This window comes from Hylobates moloch, unplaced genomic scaffold (genome assembly GCF_009828535.3).
Source record: "Hylobates moloch isolate HMO894 unplaced genomic scaffold, HMol_V3 SCAFFOLD_18, whole genome shotgun sequence".
NCBI lineage: Eukaryota > Metazoa > Chordata > Mammalia > Primates > Hylobatidae > Hylobates > Hylobates moloch.
This window is the reverse complement of record NW_026652293.1, coordinates 15,608,589-15,631,049: the sequence shown is the minus strand read 5'-3', so window position 1 is coordinate 15,631,049 and position 22,461 is coordinate 15,608,589. Positions and strand designations below refer to the sequence as shown.

The 22,461-nt window shown below is 35.1% G+C and overlaps 1 protein-coding gene across 1 annotated transcript in view; it reads left to right on the top strand.

Annotated features, from left to right (window-relative positions):
• NEK7 (NIMA related kinase 7) overlaps positions 1-22,461 on the top strand; it is a 155,953-nt gene that overhangs the window by 61,276 nt on the left and 72,216 nt on the right. Inside the window, exon 2 of the mRNA XM_032136818.2 lies at positions 13,899-13,983. Coding sequence (XP_031992709.1) covers positions 13,927-13,983 — 57 coding nt within the window. The 5' untranslated portion in view covers positions 13,899-13,926. The remainder of the gene's footprint in view (positions 1-13,898; positions 13,984-22,461) is intronic.

Genomic DNA, 22,461 nt, shown 5'->3' with positions numbered 1-22,461 from the left:
AGAAACAAGAACAAACCAAACCCAAGCTAGCAGAAGAAAAGAAGTAACAAAGATCAGGGCAGAACTAAATGAAATTGGAACAAACAAACAAACAAAAGTACAAAAGATCAATGAAACAAAAAGCTGGTTATTTGAAAAGATAAACAAAATCGATAGGCCACTAGCTAGATTAACCAGGAAAAGAGAGAAGATCCAAATAAGCTAAATTAAAAGTGAAACTGGAGACATTACAATCAATATCACAGAAATATAAAAGATCATTTGACATCACTATGAACACCTTTATATGCACAAACTAGAAAACCTAGAGGAAATTGATAAATTCCTAGGAAAAGACAACCCTCCTAGGTTGAATCAGGAAGAAATAAAAACTCTGAACAGACCAATCACAAGCAGTGAGATTGAATCAGTCATTAAGAAACCAAAAACAACTGCCAAGAAAAATAAGCCCAGGGCCACATAGATTCACAGCCAAATTCTACCAGACATTCAACGAAGAATTAGTACAAGTGTACTGAAACTATTTCTAAAGATTGAGAAGGAGGGAATCCTCCTTAACTCATTTTATGAAGCTAGTATCACCCTGATATCAAAACCAGGAAAGGACATAACTGAAAAAGTAAACTACAGACCAGTATCTGTAAAACACAGATGCAAAAATCCTCAACAAAGTGTTAGCAAACCAAACTCAACAGCACATCAAAAGAAATAAAAATTCACCATGATCAAGTGGGTTGCAGGGATGGTTCAACACATGCAAGTCAATAAATGTGATTGATCACATGAACAGAATTGAAAACAAAACAATACAATCATCTCAGTAGATTTAGAAAGAGCATTTGATAAAAGCCAGCATCTCCTTATGATAAAAATCCTCAAAAAACTAGGCATAAAGAAACATATCTCAAAATAATAAAAGCCATATATGACAAACCCACAGCCAATATCATACTGAATGGGACAGAGTTGAAAGCATTCCCTGTAAGAACTGGAACAAGATAGGAATGCTTACTTTCACCATTTCTATTCAACATAGTACTTGAAGACTTAGCCCGAGCTATCAGGCAAGAGATGGAAATAAAGGACATCCAAATTGGAAAAGAGGAAGCCAAACTATCTCTGTGTGCTGATTATATGATCTTATACCTAGAAAACCCTAAAGACTCTTCCAAAACACTCCTAGATCTGATAAATGAATTAAGTATCAGGTTACAAAATCAATGTACAGAAATCAGTAACACACTATACACCAAAAAAAAAAAGGTTGAAAAAAAAAAAAAAAAAAAAACCCCTTTTAAAAAAAAAAAAAAAAAAAAAAAAAAAAAAAAAAAAAGCCCCAAGCCTAGAAATATACTTAACCAAGTAGGTGAAAGATCTTTACAAGGAGAACTACAAAACACTGCTGAAATAACTAAAACAAATGGAAATACATCCCATGCTCAGGGATTGAAATAATCAATATTGTGAAAATGACCATACTGCCCAAAGCAATCCTATGAAATTCCTATGAAAATACCAATATCATTTTCACAGAACTAGGAAAAAGAATCCTCAAATTTATATGGAACCAAAAAGTCCAAATACCTAAAGCAATCCTAAGCAAAAAGCATAAGTCTGGAAGTGTTACATTACCTGACTTCAAAGCATACTACAAGGCTATAGTAATCCAAACTGCATGGTACTGGTATAAAAGTAGATGCAAAGACTAATGTAACACAATAGAGAACCTCGAAATAAAGACAGACACTTACAACTAACTGATCTTCGACAAAGAATACAAAACATAAATTGGGAAATAGACACCCTATTTGATATATGGTGCTGGGAAAATTGGATAGCCACATGTAGAATAATGAAACTGGATCCCTATCTCTCACCATATTACAAAAGTTAACACAAAATGGATTACAGATTTAAATCCAAGACCTGCAACTATAAAAATTCCAGAAGAAAACCTAAGAAAAACTCTTCTGGACATTGATCTAGGCAACGAATTTATGATGAAGACTCCAAAAACAAATGCAACAAAACAAAAATAAATAAATGGGACCAAATTAAATTTAAAAGCTTCTACACAGCAAAAGAAATAATCATCAGAATAGACAACCTGTAGAATGGGAGAAAATATTTGCAAATTATGAACCCAGCAAAGGACCAATATGCAGAATATACAAAGAACTCAAATCAGCAAGAAAAAAAATCTAATTAAAAAATTGGCAAAAAAAACCATGAATAGACATTTCTCAAAAGAAGATATACAAGTGGCCAACAAATATGAAAAAAATGCTCAACATCACTTATCATCACGGAAATGCAAATTAAAACCACAATGAGATACCACCTTACCCCAGCCAGAATGGCCCTTATTTAAAAAGTCAAAAAGCCACAGATTCTGGCATGAATATGGTGAAAAAGGAACACTTATACACTGCTGGTGGGAATGTAAATTAGTACCACCTCTATGGAAAACAGTATGGAAATATCTCAAAGAACTCAAAGTGAATCTACTATTTGATCTAGTAATTCCACTGATGGATGTCTACCCAAAGGAAAAGAAGTCACTGTATCAAAAAGACACTTGCACATGTATGTTTATTACAGCACAATTTATAATTGCAAAGAAATGAAATCAACCTAAGTACCCCTCAACTGATGAATGGATAAAGAAAATGTGTGTGTGTATATACATAAAAATGTTTATAATTAACAGTTTATATTTTTATATATAATATATTAAAATGTGTGTGTGTGTGTGTGTGTGTGTGTGTGTGCAGAATACTACTCAGCTGTAAAAAAGAATGATATAATGTCTTTTGCAGCAACTTGGATGGAACTGGAGGGCATTATTCTAAATGAAGTAACTGAGGAATCAAAAACCAAACACCTCATATTCTTATAAATGGGAGCTAAACTATGGGTACACAAAGGCATACAGTGTGAGATAATGGACATTGGAGACTCAGAATGGGGAAGGGTGGGAGGGATGTGAGGGATGAAAAACTACTTTTTGGGTACAGTATATACTACGGTGGCAGGTGCATTAAAATCCTAGGCTTCACCACTGTACACACATTTTAAAACATCATTATTGTGTTAAAATAAGTATATAGAATTTTTATTTGTCAATTAAAATAAGTTGCAACAATTCAGGGTTTACATTTTTGGCAGGAATATCACAGAGGTGATGTTTTCTGCTAAGTGCATTGTATTTGGAGGCACATATCTGCATGTCCCGTTACTGGTGATGTTAACTTTTGATTATTTGGCTAATGTGATGTCTACCAGGCTCTCTACTATGAAATCACTCTTTTTCCCTTTGTGATTAATAAGTGTTTTTTTGGGGGGGCCGGTGGGGTGGGAAATACTGTGAGACACTGTGAAAACTTTGCTGCACTAATCATCCATTGATGATTCTTGCCTGAATCAGTTATTTCTGTGATGACTGGCAAATACTGATTTTTAAATCCCATTGTTCTTTATTAGGTGGCATTCTTTTGTAAGAAGTAGGTTCCCCCTTTTCACTATTTATTAATTTATATTGTTATGAACTCATAGGTTCTTACTTTATTCAATGGATTATAATTTGTTACTCTCAAATTGTGCCAAATATGGCTGATGGGAACCCATTCAAGCTGGCTTTTATGTCTTTCTGACATGTCCACATTGCTCTTTGAATACTACCTTGTCTTTGGCACAACAAAATGTTTCAGACTCAGCTTGTACTTTCTCAGCCTGAGTCCTAGAACCATTCATTTCTGCAAAGAGCCCTAATTCCTTTAAATGGAGAAGGGCTTTAAACACCAAGATTGGTACTAGGTTAGTTTAATGTGTTTAACTATAAATGTTGAGACTGGGATACTAGAAACATTCTTCGTTCTTTTCAAATATCTGACAGTTATCCTAGTAGTTCTTAAAAACTCATTCATCATAACAGAAATGTAAGAATGAACTATCAACTCTAAGCACTTATTTTTTTGCATTGTCTGATATAGACATGTCACTTGCTTGATATAGGAAGTACTGGATGACTCAGTTAAATGGAGGCGGGAGAGTGAGGTCAGGAATATTCCTGCTGAATGGTGACTTGGGGCCAAGAAAAATATTAGTTCTGGATTTGAGTGTTGAGAGTCTGCCAAGTATCATCACCATAAAGTTTCCATGATACCCTTTCATTTTTTAGGTATCATGTGTACATACAGCTCAGTCAATAATTTTCCTTTGGTTGGGAGTAGTGTTGCTACTTAAATATGATTGATCCTCTTTTTTTTGTTATTTATGAGCTGTAGTTGTAATCAATGAAATGCCTTATTAATATTCTCAGAATATTTAAATGGTACATATAACTAGAAGGAATATTGAAGAGTTTGTGAATAACCTTGAAGATTGAAAAGGCACTTTATTTCAGGAAAAGGAAACTATTAAATAAGTTTGCACTAATATGCTTCAACTCTTTAGAATTCTGAAAAAAATCAGAAAACTAAAAACTTCTGAAGCTCTATTTGAAATCTCTCTTCAAATTGGTAAGCACATAATTTGATATTTAAGATTTCATACTGTGTCAATAATTCATTTTAGGGAAACTTTGATAGCATCATGGAACTATTACTTGGAAGCATAAAGAGGAAGTCTATTTAAATAATCTTTGGAAACATAAAGAGGAAGTCCATTTAAACAAATAGAATCTATGGATTTTCTTGGTTAAATTGGATTTACTTTACATTTTAAGTTAAAAGTTGAGTTTGAAAGATTATGAGGTTGACCAGTCTTTAAATCTTTCTTCATTAAGTATATATAGAATGAAGTAGTTTTCTTTGGTTTAACATTCTTTAATATAATTAATTTTTTTCTGCCTAAAGGCCAGTTATAAAGTTTTTTTGACAGAAATTATGATCACAGGTAAAATGCACCAATGATTTTTCTTAAAAACATATTTTTAAGCATCATTAACAAAACCTTTCTATTACACGTTTTAATACTATATAATTAGCCAAGAATCAGATTAATGTTTTGAAATGTATATTGGTTTATTTTAGGTCAATTTCTGCAAAGTAAATTTTCAAAGATGAAATTCACTGAAAATGTCTACAGATGTAGATTAAAGCTTCTTGTTTTGATTAAGATTTTAGCTAAGGTAAATATGTTAGCTGTAGTTTTTCAATTCACATGATATTCAGGAAAAAGTATATACTTAGCATGATTTAATTTGCTGATAATTAGGATTTTAGCTTTAGAAAAATTAACTTATTAAATATGGGAGCTAGAAAAGGCATTATTTTCATTTATGGAACGGTGTTATAATGTTATTTCAGTTTTTAAGTGAAGATAGTTATCTAGTATAATGTTATCTAGTATAGTGTCATTGAGGACTGTATATTTGTAATCTGTACAGTATATTGTACTTTGTTTAATAGTTTTCTTATCAGCATCATATGAATTATGAAAATTCAGTCCACTGGCAAGCATATCTGATGTCTTAAAACTAAATGGTTTTGTCATTTAATTAGCGTTTGTGTCTGATATTCAGATTCCTAATTGTGTTCTTGTATTTTCCATAAAATATGTGACCATATGCAATAATAGGGTAAGAAGATTGTTTTACTTTAATGTGTATTGAGTTTCTGGATATATGTGAACATATTTGTAGTACTTAAAAGATTTGGGGTTACCATAATATGCTTAAGAGAACTTTTTTTCAATCACATTAAAAAGCTTTTAGGTGATAAACAACTAACTGGTTTGAGATTTTCAAGACAATATTTTGAACTCCCCTTCCCCAAAGAAATTTTGAATATTATAAAACTGTTCTGTATGGTTTTTTCCTAATAATTTACAGTTAGTTTTCTTCTGTGTGAATCTCATTCTGTACTTTGTCCTTCCTGACACCTCCCTTGTTTTTATTTCCCATCTATTACCTACTTTCCATGGTGGTACCACCACGTGCTGTTTCCCCCAAGCTAAAATCGTGGAATCATTTTTAACTTCCATTTTCCATCACCCACCATATCTAATCAGTCACAAGTCCTAAAAGTCAAAACAAGCAATGCTAACATCGATCCTCTATTCTCCATTTCCTTTCACGTTTTATTCATTCAACGATGTTTATCGAGTGTCCGTTATATGCCAGGTACTTGCTGATGAATACAGCAGGGAACAAAATGACAGTCTCACCCTCTGCTACTTATAGCAGAGGAGATACACAATAAAAAAGTAAATAAGAAGACAATTACAAATTGTTATAATTGCTGTGTAGAAACTAAAGAGCGAAGATATGAATCACGCGGGGGGCGGGGGCAGGTGGGGGCAGCACACTACTTTGGCGAGGGCAGTTAGGGTAGAGTTGATTTTGAACCAGCCATTCAGGGATTCTGGGCCTAGAGGATAGCAAATACAAAGGCCTGATGCCGGAAAGGATTTCACAGGTTTCAAGAACAGAAAGGAGTTCAGTGCTGATGGAAGGCATTCATTGAGAGAGACTGGGCTGATAATGTGGGAGAGGCAGGCAGGAGATTACTTACAGAATTCTACTGTGTTTCAGAAAGGAGTTTGAATTTTATTCTAAGAACAATGAGAATATTATAATTTGATTTATGTTTTCAAAATATCACTTTGGAGAGAATGATAGAAAAAGAGAGATCAATTAGTAGGCTATTATGGTAGTCCCAGGTGGAGACATGATGATAACTTGTAGGGTAGTATTAGTGGTAATAGAGGAACATGAACAAATTTCAGATATATTTTGGAAGTAGAACAAATGATGCTTACTGATGTGTTGGATGTAGGGAGCAAGTTTCATTTTAAAATGTCCTTGATGAAGTGGTAAAAGTATTATCAAATGTCAACTTTTGAGTATATGTCTTTTAATATGATGTGTGAAATGGGAAGTATGCTTAAAGTTCTACTGCAGTAAATCAAAGTTGTCTCAAGGAAAAGCATTTGTGCAGTTGTGCAGCAAGGTGAGTAGCTACTGTTTTCATGGGACACCATGTTTACTTGAAAGCAAGACAATATTCAGACAGGCATTTCATAGATATTTTTAGGAAAACAAACTGCCTGTCCTTTAAAGGAAAACAACTGACATTGTTTGTTGTTAATGATATTTGAACTTTTAAAGTGAAAATTAGAGTTTTGGGAAACCTGTATTCATCAGTATGACCTTGACATCTTCTTGGTGTTTAAAGACTTCTTGGATGAGATTCGTGGTGATGTTGATTAATGTGATTTTTTTAATGGTATAATGAAATAGCCAACATTTAGAAGATCTAAATAACTCAGTGGACTAAAAATTTTCAGAGGACCAATATAAAAATCTTTTAGAATAAAGATCTCTGCAAAGGGCAAGATAGACCATTGGATTTTAAGAGTATGAAGGCTCATTGAAATAATTTGAGTCTGCACACTGCAGTTTCGGAACTGCCACCTGTCAAATTTGGTATAGTGTGAAAGAAGAATATCTACAGTGATATGAAATGGTTATTAAAATACTTCTCTTTTTTTCACCTATACATTTGTGGAAGGACAGATTTTTAAATACATAGCCATATGCCACATAATGATGCTTTATGGACTGCATGTAAAACTTATGGTTTCTTAAGATTATAATGAAGATGAAAAATTCCTATTGCCTAGTGATATCATAGGTATTGTAACGTTTGTAGTGCAGTGCATTACCTTTTCCATGTTTAGATACACAAATACTACTGTGTTCGAGTTGTCTATAGTATTCAGTATAATAACATGCTATACATGTTATTATACTGTATGTTATATTTGTTTGTTATATACTGTATGTTATATATATATACTATATGTTATATTATACTGTATGTTATATTTGTAGCCTAAGAGCAATAGGTTATACCATACAGTCTAGGTGTGTAGTGGGCTATACCATCTAGGTTTGTGGAAGTACACTCCATGATGTTCATACAATGACAAAATCAACTAAGAATATATTTCTCAGCACGTGTCCTCTTCGTTGAGCAACATATGTCTGTACTTCAACCAAAACAATGTGTCTCAACAGATTGAATGCAGAAACTTTTTCTATGAGGATAGACATTAAGTTTGCAAAATGTAAAACTATGCTTCCCTTCTAACTAATTTTTGGAAAATGTAGCTATTTATAATATATATATATAAAATATATATAATCGGCTTATGTTATTGGTAAATAAATTAGTATTTTTAAAATTTCTGTGTTTTAATTCCCAAAATAGAGAATATAGTTGGATATAACCCACATAAACAAAAGGCCTTTAGAGACCTCAGGTAAAGAAATGTGAAGACCTAAAAGTTTGAGAATTGTGGAGCTGGGTCAGTTGAGTAGATGGTGATACATGTAGAAATAAAAAAAAGATTGGAGAAAAAGTAAGTTTTGTAGTGCATGAGAGGTGGAATGCTTTATTCCTGTGGAAACACCAAGTGGACAGTTGGATATAGGCGTTTGTAGTTCAGAGCTCAGGATAGATGCCTGCAGTGAAGATACAAATTTCTGAGTAATCATGTAACAGTAGTATTCAAGGCCATGATCCTGGCCAGGCATGGTGGCTCATGCCTGAAATCCCAGCATTTTGGGAGGCTGAGGTGGGAGGATCACTTGAGCCCAGGAGTTCAAGACTAGCCTGGGCCACATAGTGACACCCCATCTCTACCAAAAATAAAAATTAAAAAATTAAAAAAAAATTTAAAGGACATTATTCTGGATGACTCGAGAAGCATGTAGGTTAAAAAAAAAATTCAAGTCTTGGAGCACTCCAGCATATATAAGTTAAATAGAAAAGGGAACTTAGAATAGCTAGGAGAGAAACCAGGAGAATGTGAAGAACAGAACACTTCAGGAAAGTGGGTTAGTTGTGTTGAAAGCTGGTGGAGGATGAGTAAGAGGACCCTCATGATGGCTCTCGTCATCTCTTGTCTGTATTGGTGCAGTAGCCTGTTAACTGGCCTTCTTGCTTGTGGTTGTGCCCCTCTGTCCTATTGCTAAAAAGATTGTCTTTCAAAGATAGTGAACTTCTGTCTCTCTCAGCTGCTTAAAGCCTAACAATACCTCTCTCATATCAAATGCATATCATAATTTTTTTCCATGAACTGACACTTGTCTATTTTTAGATTAATCTTTTGCTACTAACTCCCCACCCACCGTCTCCCACAACTCACCAACTTTAATTTGAAATTACTTATAAAGTGGTGTGTACTATACTTTTCACTGTTTTGATGTGTTCTTTCCTCTTCTCAGAATTCCTCTCTTCCCTAGCTCATCTTTTCCTATTCATTATTTAAAACCCAATTCAGGCAGCACCTTCTTTGGGGAGTGGTTTTTTTTTTTTTTTTTTTTTTCTTCTCCTCGAAGATTGGTTGCCGGATTTGTTGAATGTGATGACAGTTTTTTCATCATTGATTTTATACTTAATTTGTAGCAATAATTACTTGATTTTTCTTGACATGCATGCGTGCATTCATTCATTAAATAAATATTCCTTCAGCCACCTATTTTGTACCAGGTATTGACGTAAGCACTGGTGATCCAGCTGTGGATGACATAAATGTGTCCCTGAAACATGGAACTTACAATCTGGAAGATTGTATACATATTAAAATATTTTATATATTAAAATATATTTTTCTTTCATTTATGAAAGGATTAGTGGTACAAGATAAACTATTTGGTGTTCTGAGGACATGATAAGTAATGGTGTTAAATCAGTATGTAAACATTGACATGCTCTATAATAACATTAAGAACCCACTGAAGTCTGGGCATGGTGGCTCACCCCTGTAATCCCAGCACTTTGGGAGGCCAAGGCGGGTGGATCACCTGATGTCATGAGTTCCAGACCAGCCTGACCAGCATGTTAAAACCCTATCTCTACTAAAAATACAAAATTTAGCTGGGCGTGGTGGCACATGCCTGTAATCCTAGCTACTCAAGAGGTTGAGGCAGGAGAATCACTTGAACCCGGGAGGCAGAGGTTGCAGTGAGCCGAGATCACACTGCTGCTGCGCTCCAGCCTGGGCGACAGAGTGAGATTGCGTCTCAAAAAAAAAAAAAAAAAAAACCACTTACACATGGAATTATGTTAGATATATTATGCAAATAATTTTTGTTCATCATACTTACTGTAATATGTATATGTTTTCATCCACAGTTCCTGCATCATAACTCCCATAATGCTTGTTATAGCCTTTTATTCTAATATTGGGGTGCCTCAGGGCTCAGAAGCAGGCCTCAGAAAACAATCTCTCTCTGTAACCTTCTCCTGCCCTTTTCACCTCCTTCTTTTTCTCCTGAAGGCAGGAATTTTCCCCTACCTTTCTGTCTTGGAGATGGCCATAAAGAAATTCTCTGACCTGCTTTGTCTGATTGTAGGTCTTAACACCTTCATTTCAGAAGGGGTTCTGTCCCATACTCTGGGGGAAGGAATGCAAAGAGGCCAAGAAGAATCTGAACAGACAGGCCTGGCTGGGTTTCCCCACTCAGTCTGTTAGTATTTGATCATATCTTTTTTTGTCCAGTCACATTTCTGTATGGTTGTCAATCATGCCTAGCCAATGAAATCTCCACAAAAGGCCCAAGCGGCCGGGTTTAGGGCGCTTCCGGATAGCTGCAACACATTGGAGGTTCCTGGAGTGTGGTGTGTCTGGGAAGGGCATGGAAGCTCTCCACTCCTTCCCCCATACTTGCCCCATGCATCTCTCCATCCGTATGCTTTGTAATAGTCTTTATAATAGATCGGTAAACGTATTTCCCTTCCTGAGGTCTGTGAGCCGCTCTGGCAAATAAACCAAACCTAGAGAGGGGGGTCATGGGAACCCCAACTTGACGCGGATTGGTCAGAAGTTCCAGAGGCTCGGACTACTGACTGGTGGAAAGGGGGCGGTGGTCTTGTGGGACTGAGCCCTTAACCTGTGGGATCTGGTGCTATCTCCAGGAAGATAGTGTTGGAATTGAATTGGAGGAAACCCAGCTGGTGTCCACTGCAGAACTGATTATTTGCTTGATGTGTGGAGAGAAACCTCTACACATTTGGTCACAGAAGTCTTATTGTGAATGTTGTGTGAGAGCAGAGGAAAAACACAGTTTGTGGCTTTTTTCACTCTTTTTAAGTATACATTCAATATGAGAAATTTATTCAGAATTTTATTTCTGAGCAGAGGCTCCTTGACCTTCTTTATGGGATACCATAGAAGTGAGTTCTTTATGTAGATTTTTAGAGTAAAACACTTTAAGTTTCTTTGAGTTTTAGGTTTCTTTTTTCATGATTTTATTTGCTTAGACATTGTCACGTATCAGTAGCTATAGTGAAACCACTTTATTATAACCTAGTACAGAATTTCTCAAAATGTCTTCTTTGGATCAGTCAGACTGTGGGACATTTTAAAATGTTACACAAAGAAACCAAAGCAAAGCAAAGAAACTTAAAAAACTTTTACTAATTGCAGGGCTGCTTGGATCCTTTGCTATGCTATTCACTATGACTCTTCAAGAGAGATTCATATAAAAAATATTATTTCATAGGGGTCTTTGACTAAGAAATTCTTTTCTTTTTTTTCATGGAATATCTTGTGAAACTGTCTGTGGGACACCAGGTATGAAATGCTGATTTTAATATTGGATTTCATGCTAAAAGGTATTTGGATTCACTTCTAGGATTATCCTTCATCCTCCTCCCCTCCTTGAATCCAATACTGTATAAACATGATTATTTATCATGACCAAGTGGGGTTCATCCCAGAAATGAATACTGGTTTAATATTCAAAATTGAATCAACATAATTCAACATTTTAACAGATTAGAAAAGAAAAAACATGTAATCATTTCAAGAGACAAATGTTTTTTATAAAAATCTGACATCTATTCTTTGTAAAAACTTCCAGCAAACAATAGAAGGGAATTATCAACCTGATAAATCAGGGCATCTATAAAAAATGTACAGCTAACATAATACTTATTGGTGACATATTTAATACATTTTTCCTAAGATTAGGAACAAGGAAAGGATGTCTGCTCTCTACTTCTATTCATTGTTCTGGATGTTCTATCTATTGCAGTAAGGCAAATAACTACAGAAAAGCTACTTGGACTGATAAGCAAGTTTAGGAATTTTGCAAGATACAGGGTCAATATACAAAAAATGTTTTATTCCTGTATACTAACAATCAGAAAATTGAATTAAAAAACCCCGCCATTTACAGTAGTATCAAAAAACATAAAACACTTAGGAAATAATCTGAAAAAAGATGTGAAAGACCAGTATAATGAAACTGGAAGCCATTATTGAAAGAAATTTAAATGAGATATTCTGTGTTCATGGGTTTGAAGACCCCATATTATTAAGATGTCAGTTCTCTCCAAATTGATCTTTAAGGTCGACGTAATCCCAATCAAAATCCCAGCAGTCTTTTTTAGAAAATCGAAATAGGCAGATTGATTTTACAATTCATATTAAAATCAGACATGTAATTAAGTAGATATCAAGACTTTATAATAAGCTATAGTAATACTGAAGTTTAATATAAAGTAGTGATAGTACAGTGTGGTAGGTACATTGTAGGGCAGTAGTACACTGTATAGTGTAGTATTGGTGTTAGTGCAAATAAATAGACCAGTGGAACAGCAAAGAAAGTGCAGATACATATATGTGTGTGTGTGTATATATACGTGTGTGTGTGTGTGTGTATATATATATATATGCACATGATCATTTGGTATATGACAAAGATGACATAGCAGTGCAGTGTGGTAAAGCATAATCTTTTCAATATATCATTTGAGGTCAGTTGAATATCCATAAAGAAAAACAAAGATTGACTTTGCCTTATATCATAAAAAAACTTAATTCCAGATGGTTTGTAGATCTAAATATTAAAGGTTAAAAAAATAAAGCTTACATTAGAAAATAATATGAGCACTTAGAGTAGAAAAATAATTCATAAATAGTACACAGAGCATTAATCATAAAGAAAAAGTTTAAATACTTAGACCACGTTAAAATTATGAATTTCTATTCATTAGTTCATGGAAAGACACCATTGGGAAGGTTTTAAAAAGACAAATCACAGGGTAGAAGAAGAAATTTGTAATACAAATGAACCATGCCCAGAATATTTGTATTGGTTTTTAAAGAGTATGACGAAGTGAAGATGTGTTTTAGTTGTTCCATCAGTTAACCCCATTTAAAAGGGACGCTAGTTTTTTGAGTCTCAGATTTTGGCCATAAAATAATATTTATAAAGAACCTAGAAACACCTGGTGTTGAGTAGAATCAGTGCAAATGTAGTTCCTGGAGTGTAAGGGCTGTGTGTCATTAAATATTTCAATTTTTGAATCTTGTGTGATGCCTGGCATGTAATTACCTTCAGCCTATGTTTACTGAATTAAAGGATGAATGCTTTATAATTACAAAATATGCATAAAAGAGTAGACACTCATATGAGGACTGGCCTTTTAAGTTTAAATTAAAAAAATCACAGTAAGCAGTTGGATAAAAGAAAGTACTAACATTTTTAGACTATAAAGATAAGGTGCATTTTAGGGATGTAAAACATTGAGCATAATTTTAGGGAGCTTACTCTGATACTTAGCTTCTCATAGTGGCAGTGTAGAGGAAAGTATCTTTGATCTAAAGGGCAGAATGGAGAAGAAGGAATTTCATCTCGGGAAACAGGATTTTCTAAGCAAATAATGCTTTTGGAGAAGTGGAAATGGTTGAGACAGTGAATATTTGTGGGAGCTAACTAGAGCTTGGATTTAGCAAATGGCAAAAGAGTGGTATATCTCAGTGAATTTTTGAAGCATCAGGTAAATCTCTAGCATTTGAATGCATGTGTCAGGGGTATGATGAATGATGTAAATTGGTAATGATTACATTATTTAAATTTCAACTTTACATTTTTGCAGAGTTCTAAAGTTCCTGTTGCTTCAGACAATGGATGAGCAATCACAAGGAATGCAAGGGCCGCCCGTTCCTCAGTTCCAACCACAGGTAATTTATCCTAATTAAGGTGGGCTGAAGTATATATAATCTATGTTAAATATGTATAAGAAAGTAGTGCATTTACAGTTCCTTTAGGAAATAAAGTAGCACAAAAGTGCTAATTTTGAATTTCCAAGTTTTAATCAGCATTGTTTTTTTTGCTTTGTTTTTCAGTTTTGTTTATGGCTTTTGGTATAATTGTTTTAGGTGTAATTAGTACACTTTTTAGGTATAATTATTTAGATGTAATATGTTATTTATTTTTAATTGATACAGTACAATTGCACATATTTTTGGGGTGCGGTTTGCCATTTTGATAGAAATACTTATTTTAAAATATTGTTTGATAATGCTTAGTTCCCATTTACAAACATGAAAACAAAAAGGCAGCTTTCGCTTTTAACTTTATTTGAATGACCTGTAAGCTCTGAGCGTTAATATTAGGTTTAGGGAAGGAAGAGGAAAAAAAAAAATGGTGAGTCTGTGCCTAAGTTTGGGAGTGCCATTACATGTTGTACCTGACCCTGCTTTAGTGGGCTGATCTTGCCTTGCCCACAGCTGCCTTCCATGATGGTTACTTTTCTCTCCCTCTCACTTGTAGTGTATTTCTCCTGTGATATATTTGCTTGTTTCTTGTATTTAATAATATAAAATGAAGTAAAAAAATCTTTTAGTAAAAAATGTACACATATACATTATTTAACATCCTGCATTCAATGTGAATACTTGTCATAAAGCTAATGTGTAATGACATGTTTAAAATAACAGTTGCCACCCCATGTCAGGGCAATACCTCATTTTTATTGCTGTTGTTCCTGAAGACTGTATTTCTCAGCTTGGTGTTTGAGGCATTCTACAATATGTCTCATGTATACTCTGCTAACCTTGTCCCAATTTTGTTTGGATAGTATTTCTGAAAACATTTGGGCAATTGATAAGTGTTCTTTCACAAGTGTTCTGTAGTCAAATAGGTTTGAGAGACTTGGGGAAAACAGTGACTTTGTGGCAGAACTTCCTCAGAGCCTTTCCTACACTAGTGTGCATTGTGAATGAATTTCAAAGAGTGGTATAGGCTGTAGTGTTTTCCAAACTTATTTGTCTATGGAATCCTTTTTTTTTTATTTTTAGTGCATCTATTGTCTTCTCGCAGAAGCACTGTTTAGAGAATAACCATCTACAAAAAAAAAACAATCTTTTCTGCTTCTATGACATTGCTCATTTTGTACCCTCCATCTTCCCCTCCAATTTTCTAAATCCTGCCCGTCCTTTAAAGACCAATAACAAAGCCATCTCTACCATAAAGGTTTGTCTGATCCTCTGAAAGCAGTCTTTCCTTGGAAATGTGGCGGTATCTTCTTTGCATCTCTCTTCTGGTATTTCTGATACTTTGGTGTCATTTTTATCTCTCTTATTAGGTTAAAATCTTGAGGGAAAGGACTGTGTCTTATTTACCTTGGATGCTCTCTAGTACTTCAATTTCTTACCTGTAGCAGGTGCTCAATAAGAATATGTAACTGAAACCAACCAGGAACTCAATGAAATGAGTCCTCTACTTAACTACACTATTACATTGCTTTTCTTTGTTATACCTGTCTGAATTCTCTATATTGAGTAAAAAGACCCTTTAGCTTAAAGTAAGGCCAATATTTTAATTGCAAGAAGATTGTTTGTTTTTTTTAAAGTCCCCATATATATTTATGTTATGATCATAAATTATATTATCAAGGTTATAATAAACTTATATCTATTAAACTTAGACCTCTTAGGACTCACTTTACACACATACACAAACATTATTGTTTCATATTATTTCCAGCAAAGACAATAAAAGAACACCTCTAAAAATTAGGTAGTTCATGTTATGATTTTGAGATTCACAGTTTTTAACAACCTTGTGTTTCAAAGAGGAAAAAAAGTAAGTACTTTCATTTTTGCCTCCTACTGACTCACCAACCAGGAAAGGTCGGAGCGGCAGTAGGAGGGAAAAATAAAAGTTATTGTTTTCCTGTGAGACACTGGGCTGCCCCACAGTGTAAATTTCAAAATTATAGCAGTGATTCTGCATTTCTTTTCACACTGTTCCTTTCGTTTATGCCTCCTGTGTGGCATGGACTTCTGTATGGCATGCTGCTGCTCCTGTGTGGGTGGACTTCTTTCCCTGTTGGAAACAGGCAAGTGTCATCCCAGGTTCTAGCTGCCTTGTGGCAGGTGGGGGAAGGGAGAAGGATTTTTTTCCCCTCCTCTGTGCATTCACACTGATGGTGTGAGACAGTGAAAGAAAGATTACCTGACAAGAGCTTATAGGCATTATTGCTTATTAAGTCTTTGAAAAACGTTACTGCTCTCAGTAGCATTATTTTAGAAGACTGGGAAAGGACTGCCTCTGCTCAGCTTTGACAACCTTTTTTTGTTTTGTTCCACACCACTGGCCTGAGTAATGGGGGTGATATGGCAACATCTGGTTAGCCCAATGACTTCTTTCACTTTTGTAATAGAAGTCTGGGCATAAACAGAAAACTAAGGACGTCAAGTTTCTGAGTGTCAAATACCAATTCCCTGTTATAATGATAAGTGATGTATATTCTTGGCATATCCATTCTTTTTCTTGTTTCAAAATGAATACTGTCACCCCATAATGCATAATATGTGGTCTCCTTTTGGTACAGTATAAGTTCCTTTTGTTTTGTTTTAGAATGTGAGATTTATGTTTCTTTATTAATGTATTTTGAAGTTTTTTCTATCAGCTCCACTCCTTCCCACCCTCCCTTCTTTTCCTCCTTTCTTCCTTTCTTGATTCCTTCCATAACATCTAGAAGGTAATGAAAAGATATTTTGACTAGATTCTTGTTCTATATATTTTCATTGCCTTTGGACTCTTGTTTGTGGAACAGTGGATTTAGCTTTTTAAAAATAAAAATAAAAATTCAAACTGTATAAAAGGTGGTGGTTGGGAAATAGTAACATTTTTACTCTTTACTATAAGACTAATTTTAAACAATGGAAGTTTAACATTTTGTGAGTATTTTGATTTATGGTTATTGGGTGAAAATGGCTGTGGTAGAGTCACATTTTTTTCCAAAAAGTTAATTATAAATCAATTATAATCAGAGTGCAATTTTAAGAATTTTTGCATGTTATTAGAAGGAGGATTAATTTTCATTGTGATATAATCAGAGGCCTAGGTTATTTATTTATTTTTTTAAATTTGAAGATAGTGTAATACTTTGGCTACTTATGAAAGAGAAAAGACATGTCACTCAGATCTGTGGGTAGAAAAACAGATATTCCTTATTCTTACAGTGTGGAAAGTATGAAAATCTTATCTTGGAGTCTTGCCACTTAACCAGTAAAGACCATTCCTTTAAGCTTCATGGCAGTTCAGACTGTAATCCATTTACTATTTTGCATCTCTATGAAGTGAGTGTGGAGGAATGAAATAAAGTTTACCTTGAGTAGCATGTTCAGGGTAGTAATCAGGGTTCATTGTAGGCCAGCCAGAAAGAAAGTATCCCTCTCCATTGAGTGGGTATGAATTTTAGACTTGATAAGTATATTACCTTCTTTTTTCTCTAGCTTATCTTCTGGAGTTACTTTCTTTGTGAAGTAAGTGTCATTTAACTTGTTTCTTTTGATAAACTGATTTTGCCAAGGTGTTTGTCATAGGCATTGAGTAGAGTGCTTCTATTTTTGGAAGTCTTTACAGAAATTTAGATGTTACATTCTCCTAGTAACAGTTTCCTTCATTGAATAACTTTATTGATGGTACAGAAGGAGCAGTAGCTTTTTTGAGGAAACAAGACTCTTGCTATAGGTTAAATTTATGGCCGTGAAACTGAAGTAAAGCCTAATGCTGCTCAGCAATCATCCTTAGCGCATCCACTCCCTACTTTCCTGGCTCCAAACTCTCCCACTTTGTATCTTTTCTGTCCTCAAACCCATAACATGTCCTTTCCTCATCCTAGCTCTAAGCTGATGCCCTTGCTCCTATTTTACTGAAGAAACTGAAGCAGTCAGAAGAGAACCTCCACAGACTCCTACCATAGTTATCCTCCTCCCAGAATCTGTATTCATGCCATCTGCCTTTTCTGTTGTTACCAGATGAACTATCCACACTGCTGTCAAAGGCCAACCCTCCCATGTGCACCCCATCTACTGGGTCCGTGCTACTATGCTATTATTTCTCCCATCTAAACAACAAAATGAAAGAAAAGAAAACTCCTTAAACAGTCTAAGTTACTCTTCCTTCGAGTTGTTAACCTATTTCTCTGCTCCCTTTTATAGCAAAGTTCCCAGAAAGGTTTTTCTGTAATTCAGTCTCCCATTTCTCCTTTCTCTCTAAAATCTACTCTAATTAAGCTGTCTACCACACTGTACCACCTAAGCTGCTCCTGTCAAGTCACAGTTACCTCTCCTGCTCCATCCAGTCCAGTTTTCAGGCCTCATTTTACTTAGCAGCTGCATTTGATAGAGTTGATTATGCTGTTTTCTTTGAAACCTATTCTTCACTTGGCTTCCAGGAATCTTATTGTTCTCTTGTCTTAATGGTCCCTCTATTGATTTCTTCTCACCTTCTGAGAAGGTGACACTTAACAGTGGAGCGCCCCAAGGCTCAGTTCCTTAGACCTCTTTTCTATCTATATCCCTTACTTAGTGTTCTCTTCCAGTCTCGTGATTCTATGCTAGTGACTCTTTGTATCTCAACCTGGACCTCTGCCCTGAATTCCAAACTCATATATCCATTTGCCTACTTGGCATCAAATTTGTGTGTTTCAACCCTAATGCTGCCCAAACTGAACTCTAAATATTTCTCTCCAGACTGACAACCCACCATCTCCTTCTCAGTGGTAAGTCTATCCTTCCAGTTGCTGAGGCTAAAACCCTTAGAGCCATTCCTAACTTCCTCCTATTTCTCTGGTCTCATATTTAATGTTAGCAGATACCGTGGGCCGAATCTTTAAAATATATTTAGAATTTGAGCACTTCTTTTCTTCTCCACTGCTGCTACTCTGAAGTTACTTTAATCTTTCACCTATCTTATTGCAGTGTCTTCCTAATTGATCTCTTTGCTTTCATCCTTGCTCCTTTCCCCTTTAATCTATTCCCAACACAGCAATATTTCAGTCAGTCACATCTGTTTAAAGCCTTTCAGTAGTTTCCCATTGGCTTGCTCATTCATCTTCTTCAAGTATATATTTTAATATCACCTTCTCGATCACTCAATGAAAATGGAACCTTCCCACTCACATAGTTTGTCAACCCTGCAATATTTTTCTCCATAGAATGTATCACCTTATCAATTATTTTGTTCATTGTTTTTCTTCTCTTAGGGTATAAGTTCTCTCCCTAGTCCCAGAGTGGTACACATAGTAGTCCCAGAGTGGTACACATAGTAGGCATTCAATAAATATTTGTTGAGTGAATACAAACTTGGTTTCAAATCAACCTGTCCACTTTCTTTATGAGCCCTGTTTTTAAAATGAACATTAAAATACATAAATATCTTCAGCATTTGTCTTTCATAATACATGTAACAACTACATTGTCCCTTTCTTACTGAAGTTTTAATTTTTCCCCACCTCCTTGCTTCAATTGGAACACACTTCTCACCCAACAGGACACTGCTTCCCCTGTAACCCTCTCAAGTGGAGGCTACTTATTCTCCCTTGCCCATATACATAGGATCAGGAGGTCAGAACCACAACCTTCTCCATCCACAATGCCTCTTCTAGAACAGTACTTCTCCTTTTTCAGAGGGGCAAGGGGCGGGGTGGGGTGAGGAACCACAGCTTTGAGGCTTATGCCATTCAACTAAAGGACTTATACCTTCCTTATTGCAGTCATCTTCTGACCTCCTCATTACCTCTCACATGAATTGAAAATTTAACCCCTGACTCACTCTCTTGCCACCTTCATTCTGGACAGTAGTACTGCTGCTACTATCAGTATTTACTGATTATTGAGCTCTTACAGTGTACCTACCCCATGCTTACCATTTCAGATAACATTGCCTCATTTAATCGTACATAAACCATATAAGGCATTATTTTTTACACATTAAAAATGAGGAGACTGAGGCTCAGACTAATTAACTAACTTGCCCATGGTCACATAGCTAGTAAGTAGTGAAGCTGGGATTTGACCCAGGTCTGTTTGACTCCAAGCCAATTAGTTTTTAGCTTTCACAGAGAAATCTCCTCATACATTCCTTGAACAGTCTTATCTCCTCAATTACTGACTCTTGATATTCTTATAGGTACCTCATACTTGTAGTTTTCGAGATGAAATTTATCATATTCTGTTCAAGGTTACACTTTTGCTTGTGATTATTACTTATCCAGAGTTGCCCAACCTAGAAACAAGGGAGTGTTATACTCATGTTTAGGCATTTTCAGTGTTCTCTTGATTTTGCCACTTAAGTAGCTGTTGAATCTGCGAATTCCCTATGTCCTGGCTATAACTCCTCTAGTTTAGAATGTTGTCATTTGATGTCTGGATTATTGCAGCAGCTTTGTAACTGGTCTTCTTTCATTTTACCATTTCTAGTTCATTTTCTACATTGCAGCAAGAGTTGTCTTTCTAAAGTATACATTTTATTGTATTCCTCGCCTTATTTCTTCTGAATTCTTATTGCTTTCCAGATGAATTCTACATTGCTTTATATAACTTCAGAGATCTTTATCATCTGGTCTCCTTTTATTCCTCTAGCTGCATTTTGTGCCATTTCGAATTTTGGACTCAGATTCCGCCATTTCTTGATTATGACCATGCTTTTTTTTTCATCTCCAAGGTGGTAACGTGATGGATTTAGGTGATTCCAGGAGATTCAGTCAATAATGAGACATAATGAACATACAGAATCATTGTAACATATATTGCCTATAAAAGTGGTTTGATGACAGAAATCCTAAGAAAAATATTTTAGTAGAAGAAATATATAATTTGGAAGACAATAATGAGATTACTTTGAGAAACATAATTATATGGGTGACTATACTAGCATGCTTCTAATAATATGCTTTGTGAGTATTGTTTACTTTTGTATATCATATTTTATATCAGCAAATACTAAAGGGTAATCGGCAAATGTTTTTTGAATGGATAATCTCTAACTGAAAGTTAATTTCTACCTTTTCCACTAAATATTGATTAGTTAACTGTACAGTCTCGAGTCACCTGACATCAGGGATTCATTCTGAGAACTACATTGTCAGGCAAGTTCTTTGTTTTGCAAACACCATAGAGTGCACTTCCACAAACCTCGACAGGATAGCCTACTACACACCTAGGCTATATTGTACAGTCTGTTGCTCCTAGTCTACAAAGCTGCATAGTGTGTTACTATACTGTAGGCAGTTGTAACACAATGATAAGTATTTATGTACCTAATCATATCTAAACCTAGAAAAAGTACAGTAAAAATGTGGTTTTATAATCTTATGGCCAGACATTCCTATACTGCCTGGTGTTGGCTGAAATGTCATTAGATGGCGCATGACTGTATTATTCTTATAGTGTGTAGATTTCAGTTATTCTAGAGTTATTTTAGAAAATGACTGTGTGACAATATTGAATACGAAGAAAACTGTCAAATTGAGGAATGACTTCAAAATATTTAAAGTGTGTTTGAGTTGTCTTTAAATTTAGATTCATCACACTTGTATACTTACGAGTGAGAGTACCTAATATTTTAAGGGAAATGCTTGAGAAATTTACATGATTTTTTGAAAAGAATAAGAACACAGTAAGAATTCTCTTGCCTGCTGCTCTCTTGGAAATTTCTATTTGAACAGTCAGTCCAGAGCGATGGGGCAAAGATGAGGATGAGGCTGATTAATCAAAATAGTCTTCCATCTTCCAACTTTATTTGAAACAGTTTAAGAGAGAGTGAGACTCCATCTCAAAAAAAAAAAAAGAAATATTCTTTAATAACCACAATGATGAAATCATTCTGTTTTTTTGAAGATGAATTTGATATTTGGAAATATCATAAAATTCTTTAGAACCAAGTGTTTACTTGGTTTTGAATAAAGTACATAGTCTTGGTATTCTTTTTTTGACCAAAATGAGATATATTCTTAGACCGATAATTTTTTTTTTTTTTTTTTTTTTGAGACGGAGTCTTGCTCTGTCACCCAGGCTGGAGTGCAAGTGCAGTGGCATGATCTCGGCTCACTGCAACCTTTGCCACCCAGGTTTAAGCGATTCTCCTGCCTCAGCCTCCTGAGTAGCTGGGATTATAGGTGCGTGCCACACACCTGGCTAATTTTTGTATTTTTAGTACAGATGGGGTTTCAGCATCTTGGCCAGGCTGGTCTTGAACTCCTAACCTCGTGATCCATCCGCCTCGGCCTCCCAAAGCACTGGGATTACAGGCATGAGCCACTACTCGGCCAAGACCAATAATTTTTATACAATTTAAATGCTATCTCTGATTACCATTCTAAAGAAGGAGTTTCAGACATGTTTTCAGTAGTGGAAGCCTTCCTG